Source organism: Sorex fumeus, unplaced genomic scaffold, assembly GCF_029834395.1.
Source record: "Sorex fumeus unplaced genomic scaffold, SorFum_2.1 ptg000094l, whole genome shotgun sequence".
In the NCBI taxonomy this organism is placed as follows: Eukaryota; Metazoa; Chordata; class Mammalia; order Eulipotyphla; family Soricidae; genus Sorex; species Sorex fumeus.
Window position 1 is genome coordinate 21,469,222 of NW_026606151.1, and position 7,701 is coordinate 21,476,922.

A 7,701-nucleotide genomic window follows, 5' to 3' on the forward strand; every position below is an offset into this window, starting at 1 on the left:
GGCAGCCGCTCAGGCCAGGTCCGCAGACCCCGCGGAGAAGCAGGTAGAGTTGCCGGGTGCCCGGGAGCTGGGAGGGGCACGGGGACAGTCCTGCTTTCGGCCCCCCGTGCTGCGTGGAGTCCAGGCTGGGCTTGTCCCTTCCCGGCAGTCGCGGACCCGCCGGCCCGCAGCCTCCACCCTGCTTGGTGGCCAGAGCCAGTGAAGGCGGGAGTCTAGGTCAGCACTGACCCCGCAAGGAGGGATCCTGTTTCCTGGCCCCTGCGGCCCCTGGTCCCGGGGACACTGAGGAGGGACAGGAGAGAACGGGTGTGGCAGTGGTCCTTAGAAGGGGTTGCGGGGGAGACTTGGGCCCCTGCAGCCCAGCTGCCCTGGAGACCCCCGTCCCCGGCAGTGCTGGCCAAGCCCCTCAAAGCAGCGACTGGCAGAGCTGAGGGCTGTGGGGGGTGGGCAGGGGGGTGACCTCACTGGCGGGCTGGGCCGCCGGCCTCTCTTCTGTCCCCAGCCAGATGACCATGGAGCCGCTGAGCACAGCCAACACCCTCTTCGCGCTGGACCTGTTCCGCGCCCTGAGCAAGGACGACCCTGCCGCCAACATCTTCTTCTCCCCCTTGAGCGTCTCCTCGGCGCTGGCCATGGTCTTCCTGGGCACGCGGGGCAGCACTGAGGAGCAGCTGGCCAAGGTCAGGCCAGGGCGGGCAGCTCCCTGCTCTCTGACATCGGGGTCATGGTGTGGGTGCCGGGGCAGGAGGCAGAGGGGCTGGTCCCAGTCGCGGCCCAGACCATCTCTTCAGAGCATGCTGGCAGCAGTCATGAGCCAGCCCTCGGGTGTTCGAGGCGGGCAGTGAGGACAGCTGGCCTCGGTGCTGTCCTGGTAAGGACCCTCTGGGACTGGGGCTTTGCGTGGGAGGCTGTCGCTGTGCAATACCATTCAGTCGTGGGTATCCCAGCAGATCCCCAGGCCGCTCTGTGCTTCCTGTCCTCCCTACTTGGTGTCTGGCTGCAGGGGTGGCCCAGGGACAGCGAGGGCCAGGCCCTGCATAGTGCAGCTGCAGAATCCTGTAGCAGGAGAGGCGCTTGGTGGGTGCTCCGGGTTCACTCAGGGCTCACTCCCGGCTCTGTGCTCAGGGTCACTCCCGGCTCTGTGCTCAGAGACCCAATGCAGTGCTAGGGTTAGAACCAGAGTCAGCTTCGTGCAAGGCATACCTTCCTCCTACCGCGGACCCTTCCCCACCCCCCATCATCTTGGGCCCTGAGCCACAGTCAGTGGTGGGGGGTGGGGCACTACTGTATTGTGCTGAGAAGACAGATTCCAACTCTGGTCTGGGGACCCTCCACTTCCCCTGTGCCTGGGAAAGGTGCAGCAGCAATGAGAGTCCCTGGAACACACCTGCTCAATCCCTGCCCGCCCCTGACACCTGGGGTGGGAACCCAGCCCCAGGCTCAAGGTCATGAGCTTGTTCCTCCTGGGAAGCTTCTACTCTTAACCTTCATGGAAGCTCAAACCCTCCTGCCACTCACGGTTGCCTCTTTCATGCATTCCCCGCACCCCCGTTTACCACTCACACTTCCCTCTTACAGATAGGCTCAGCTGCTAGCCTGCTTCTTGCATGGCAACAGGTCCATTGTAGCCACTATGCAAACATTCCCTCTCAGAGGGAACACTGGACTTCTGTACTCACAGGGTTTTTCTTCTTCCTCGCTCAAGCAAGGAACCAGCTTGTAAGCCCTAACGAACACTTGATTTGAACTTGATTCGCAGGAAACCAAACTTTTGTCATATTCTTAGGCTAAACAAGTTGTTTTTTCAACAAGTGACTTACTGCTGCTCTTTGAGTGATAAAAAGAAAGTCCAAGGTATTGTGCTCCCGCATAAGCGTTTCTGATTGCTTATGTCTGAGAAACTTGAGTCAAATTATATGCAAGAGCAGTAGGCATAGAGCTCGCTCATTTGGGGTTTCTTTTTTTTTGGGGGGGGAGAATGGCAGATTTGTAGAACTATTTAGTTTACTAATTCATATTTGTGGAATTGCAAGTATAAAAAAACTCATGCAAAAGCTGCCTCTAATATTTGAATCCTCATGTTTCACAAAACGATATATTTTATATTCTTTATCATTTGTTCTCCCTGGAAAATAAAGTGTTTGGGGATGAAAAGATAGTCCAGTGGGTAAGGTGCTTGCCTTGCATGAAATTGGCCCAGGATCAATTCCTGGCACCCCATATGGCCCCAGAGCACTGAAGGAGTCATCCCTGGGTTCAGAGCTGGGAGTAATTCCTGAGCACCACTATGTCTGGCCGCACAATAAAGAAAATAATAATAATAATAATAATAATAACAATAATGTATTTGTCAGGGAATCGTCCCTAATTGTAATTTGAGGAAAGCAATTGCAAGGTATTATATTGTAACAAAAAGTAAACAGGTCCAAAAAGAATGTGTTCTTTGTGTGTGTGGGGGGGGGGGGGAGTGGGGGGGGGGCTTTGGGTCACACCCTGAGATGCACAGGGGATTCTGCTGACTCATGCACTCAGGAACTACTCCTCGTGTTGCTCAGGGGACCATATGGGATGCTGGGAATCGAACCTGGGTCAGCCGCGTGCAGGGCAAATGCCCTACCTGCTGTGCTATCGCTCCAGCTCTGTCCTTTATTATAGACCCTTCATTTTGACATGGTGGAGGAGATTCATTCAAGATTCCAGAGTCTGAACGCTGATATCAACAAACGTGGCGCTTCCTACATTCTGAAACTCGCCAATAGGCTGTATGGAGAGAAAACCTACGACTTCCTCCCCGTGAGTACTTAGTGCTGTGTTCTGCAGTTCCCGAGGCTGTGCAGAGGTTTTCCCACACACTCAAGCTAACAAGTCAGTTCAATTTGTAGAAGTGCTTAGAAAACGGGACTGGAGCGATAGCACAGTGGGTAGGGTGTTTGCCTTGCCTGTGGCTGACCCAAGTTTGATTCCTCTGTCCCTCTCAGAGAGTCCGGCAAGCTACCAAGAGTATCCTGCCCGCACGGCAGAGCCTGGCAAACTCCTTGGCGTATTCAATATGCCAAAAACAGTAACAACAAGTCTCACAACAGAGACGTTACTGGTGTCCACTCAAACAAATTGATGAACAACAGGAGGACAGTGCTACAAGCACAGCTACGGTTTAGAAATGATGCATGTTTAAAACCCAGTGGCCGCTGTCCCCTACTCATTGATGGGGTTTCAATCCATGGTCCTGCAGGGGAGGGTCGAACCCCGGTGCTCTCTGAAGGTGACACTGACCGCTGCTCTCCTCACCTTTGACCAGCATTTGTGTTTTGATGAAGATTTTAGTCAGAGTTTAGGGAAGAATTGGTTAAGTTTTAAAAAACACTGGAATTCTGCATGCTTAAATTCTGTTTACACAGTAGATGTGTGTGTATGTGAGTATGTGTGTGTGCCTGTGTGTGTATGTGTATGTAATAAATGAGTAGAAGAGCTAGAATGAATCACATGAAATTGATGTTTCTTAAGGCAATTTTTGTGGCATTGAAAGATGTAAGAAAACTGCTTCTGTATGTCATTGCATTTATTGAGGACATTTCTGTCTTTTCTTCTTCTTCTCCTTCTCCTTCTTCCTTCTTTCTTCTTGATTCTTCCTTCTCCTTCTTCTCCTTCTTCCTTCTTTCTTCTTCTTTCTTCTTGATTCTTCCATCTTCTCCTTCCTTCTACCTTCTCCCTTCTCCCTTCTTCCTTCTTCCTTCTTTCTCTTCTTCTGTAGGAGTTCTTAACTTCGACTCAAAAAATGTACAGCGCTGAACTGGCCAATGTGGACTTCAAGCACGCATCTGAAGATGCAAGGGAGGAGATCAATGCATGGGTCAAAGGACAGACTGAAGGTAAGACTTGGACGGACCACCCACCTCCCAACAGAGTTACAGCAAAGTCACAGCACTGGAAACTCTATGACATGTCATTGAAGACACTGTCTAGTTCCCACCCAAACACTTATCCAAACCATATTTTTGAAAGTATGAAATGTTGAATGTAGTAAAAGAAATAAAAATCAGGGAGGGAATGCAGTGGGTGCCATATTATTCAGTACTCAAATGCAAAGAGTCACCTTGAAATGGTGAATCATTGTTTCCGATCTCTGGGATTGGGCATTTTTCTTTCCCTAACATCACATCTAAGAAATAAGACGTGATAGTCAGGAGTCAGTCTTAGTAGATCTCACTGAGTGTGGAGGTGACTCAGGGCCCCGGTTCTTTCACGGAGGATCCATAGCCTGTGTGACCAGACACATGTGGTCGTATGTGGTGCATAGTTCTGTAGGACGCGCTCCTGCATTGTGAATATTTATCTTTCTCTCAAAAATAAACTTCCTGGTCGAGTGATAGTACAATGGGGAGGGGCTGGCACATGGCCAACCTGGGTCAATCTCTCGCATCCCATATGGTCCTCCCGGCACTGCCAGGATCATTCCTGAGTGCAGATCCAGGAGTCATCCTTAAGATCGCCAGATGTGTCCCAAAAAAGCCAAAAAAAGAAAGAAAAAAGAATCCTGGAAGCAGTTGAAGAATTGACACTAGTGACTAAAACCATCTCGTGGAAAAATAGTTTGTGTTCCTAAAAAGGATAACTGTTCACAAAACAAACTGACTAGGGGGTCACAGTCTCCAGAAGGAGGAGACTGTCTGGCTTTCCAACCCTGTGCACAGGGCCATGGGTCACCCTGACTGCCTCAGGAGTTAGCCTATTCCAGAGAAACACAAGCCGCTCTTCCCCAACTTAGTACCCAGTGGGAGGAAAAGGAAAATCAACGCATGTGCTTGGATTGCCTGTCAGTGCCCCTGAAGGTGCATAGTAGAGTTTAAATTCTCATCTATGTTTTTCACACACACACACACACACACAAAAAAAAAAAAAAAAAACTTGATCATTTTAGGGAAAATTCCAGAACTGTTGACTTCAGGGATGGTTGACAGCATGACCAAGCTGGTGCTGGTGAATGCCATCTACTTCAAAGGGAAGTGGCAGGAGGAATTCACAAAGCAGGACACAAGGGAAGTCTCTTTCAGGCTGAATAAGGTGAGAATGTCAGGATGCACCCTGCACTCTGGGGGTGGGGATGGGGGGAGTTGGTGACTCTCCAGACACTCTGTGCTCTGTGGGGGCGTGCAGCTGTTAAGGGGCACTTGCTTTCCCCCCTGTGCAGAAAGACACCAAAAAAGTGAACATGATGCGTCAGAAGAACCAGTTCCCCCTGGGCTACATCGAGGCCCTGAAGTGCCGCGTGCTGGAACTTCCCTACCAGGGCGAGGAGCTCAGCATGGTCATCCTGCTGCCCGATGACATTGAAGACGCTTCCACGGGCCTGAAGGAGGTGACAGGGCCTCGCGATAGGCTTCTGGGAACCCGGCTCTTCCTGGTCTGATCTGCCGGCCAGTCACAGTTCACTGACTCAACTTTTCTTTCTTATTCTTTGTCCTTCCATGATCAGCTCCTACAGCACCGCCAGGAGTAATTCCTGAGTGCAGAGCCAGGAGGAATTCCTGAGCATCACTGGGTGTGGCCCTAAAAGCAAAAAAAAAAGCACTAGATTTTTTTCTATTTTCATCTGAATATTGGCAGTTACTTTAGCTCCATAAGGCTCAAAGAACAACGCAGTCATCAATCAGAACAGAGCAGGAGAAAGGAGCAGAAGAAATCTTTACATTTTCCCCTTGTGTCACAGAGCTAATTATCTGATATGTAAGCTAGCAAACCTGGCACTCACTGGGATGGGTGGATGGGGGGGGGGGGTGACTAGGTGGATGGATGGATGGATGGATGGATGGATGGATGGATGGATGGATGGATGAGTGGTTTATGGGTGGGTGGGAGGTGACTAAGAGGCTGGATGGGTGATGAGTGGTTGACAAGGACCCATACCCAGACCTCTGAGAGCTGCAAATGCAGCTGTCATTTCATCAGTACTTGCTGAAATAAATTTGCACTGGACACCAAGGGAGCTCATTAGCAACTGATTAGATGGACCCCTTCATCCAAATGAGACTTAATTGACGGATAAAATTGTCTCCAACTCTTTCCTTTGTCCATTCAAATTCCAGATCGAGGAGCAGCTGACTTTGGAGAACCTGACAGAGTGGACCCTGCCCGAGAACATGCCCGTTGTGAAGGTCAACGTGCACCTGCCCAGGTTCAAGCTGGAGGAGAGCTACATCCTCAATGGGGCCCTGGCCCACCTGGGACTGCGTGATCTCTTCGACAGCAGCACGGCTGACCTGGCGGGCATGACCAAGCTTCAGGATCTTTTCATTTCCAAAGTGGTACACAAGTCCTTCGTGGAAGTCAACGAGGAGGGCACCGAGGCGGCAGCGACCACAGCAGTCATCGGCCTGGGCTGCACGCCGGCACCTGAGGAACACTTTGTCTGTGACCACCCCTTCATCTTCCTAATCCGTCACAAGGCCTCCCGCACCATCCTGTTCCTGGGCAGATTCTCTTCCCCGTAGAGTTCAAGTACCAGCTTGGTTAAGTGTCCTTCTGAGGTGGCAGTTTTTTTGAATCTTTACCAATAAAATGACTACCCAAGCCTCAGTTTTGATTTTATTTTGGTTCTACACAATTGGTAATTGACACCCATTTGGCTTTGGTACAAGAATCTCTTTCATCTATTTTTATATTGAAAAACATAAATGATGGCATTTGAATGCATTCAGTTAATGAAAATGTCAGGAAGAGACCAAATTCTTGACAGCATCAGGGTATATGGAATCACTGTCTTCTCTCAACGGCAGGAAAAATGCAATTGTGTAATTTATTTTACAAGTAGAAGTTTGGGTATAATGACATGGAGACACTTTGAGTTGAAGGGAGACTTAAAAAGAACTGTTCAGTTGAAAGACAAGTTGATACCCTGTGCCAGGCTGGGAGGTTATAAAATGTTCCGTGATCGATGTTCCACCATTTTTTCTAAATAATGCGTTCTATCACAATACTCCAGCTCCTGATTATTTCATCAAACAGCCTCCCCTTTCTGTTCGAGTACAAGGAGCTTAGGTTTATCAGGTTGTGTTAGGACGCAGATCGAAATCTCCCTTTAACGACAAAGAGACGCCAGAGACTTCAAACAGCAAACAGAGTTTATTGTAAGACTGGCTAGCCATGGTCCAACTGCCTACACAGACACGCAGGTCCAGCAGGTTGGGTAAAGACCCCGAGCTTCTTCAAAGGAGATCTTTTATAAGCCCTTCTAGGCCGTTACAGCAGAGCCTGCGCATTTCATAGCCAATAGATTTGTAATAACGCATACTTTCCTAACCAATCCAATTAAGGGTAAATCACATCTTAGCCTATAGTTTAAAGATCAGCATTTGCATCAGTGCTTAGGAACGTCCTAGTTTTTAGGGCAGTCCTGGGTCTTGCGACATGGGTCTTGTGAGAGACATCTGGTTTTCTGGTCTGACCCCTACCCCCGTCTCGTGACTTGCAACTCCAGGCACCTGTATCTGAATTCCTTGCTCAGGGGCAGAAAAACCAGTTATTTTGCAATGCGTGTCCCTGTTGAACTAAGCTAAATTAATTCTGGTGGTGGTCCATTTTGGGCCTGTCCCTCACAGGAGGAGTCTCTGAGATAATCTGGTGGTATATATGGTGTTGTAGTAATATACACCAGAAACGATCATTTAAAAAACTATCATTGATGGGGGTGTGGTGCCACCAGCA

At 49.6% G+C, this 7,701-nt stretch overlaps 1 protein-coding gene across 1 annotated transcript; it reads left to right on the plus strand.

Annotated features, from left to right (window-relative positions):
- On the plus strand, positions 1-6,488 carry LOC130040448 (leukocyte elastase inhibitor-like). Its single transcript, XM_056132528.1, has 7 exons — positions 1-43; positions 503-680; positions 2,656-2,793; positions 3,752-3,869; positions 4,919-5,061; positions 5,189-5,356; positions 6,084-6,488. The coding sequence occupies exons 2-7, from the start codon at positions 507-509 to the stop codon at positions 6,486-6,488; spliced, it is 1,146 nt and encodes a 381-aa protein (XP_055988503.1). The 5' UTR covers positions 1-43; positions 503-506.
- Positions 6,489-7,701: the final 1,213 nt, after the last annotated feature.

Excerpts from the sequence above, each read along its gene's own strand:
- LOC130040448 (XM_056132528.1), top strand. The coding sequence starts at position 507 with ATGACCATGGAGCCGCTGAGCACAGCCAACACCCTCTTCGCGCTGGAC. Across the intron at positions 2,794-3,751 it reads AAACCTACGACTTCCTCCCC|GAGTTCTTAACTTCGACTCA; the intron begins GTGAGTACTTAG and ends CTTCTTCTGTAG. Across the intron at positions 5,357-6,083 it reads CTTCCACGGGCCTGAAGGAG|ATCGAGGAGCAGCTGACTTT; the intron begins GTGACAGGGCCT and ends TTCAAATTCCAG.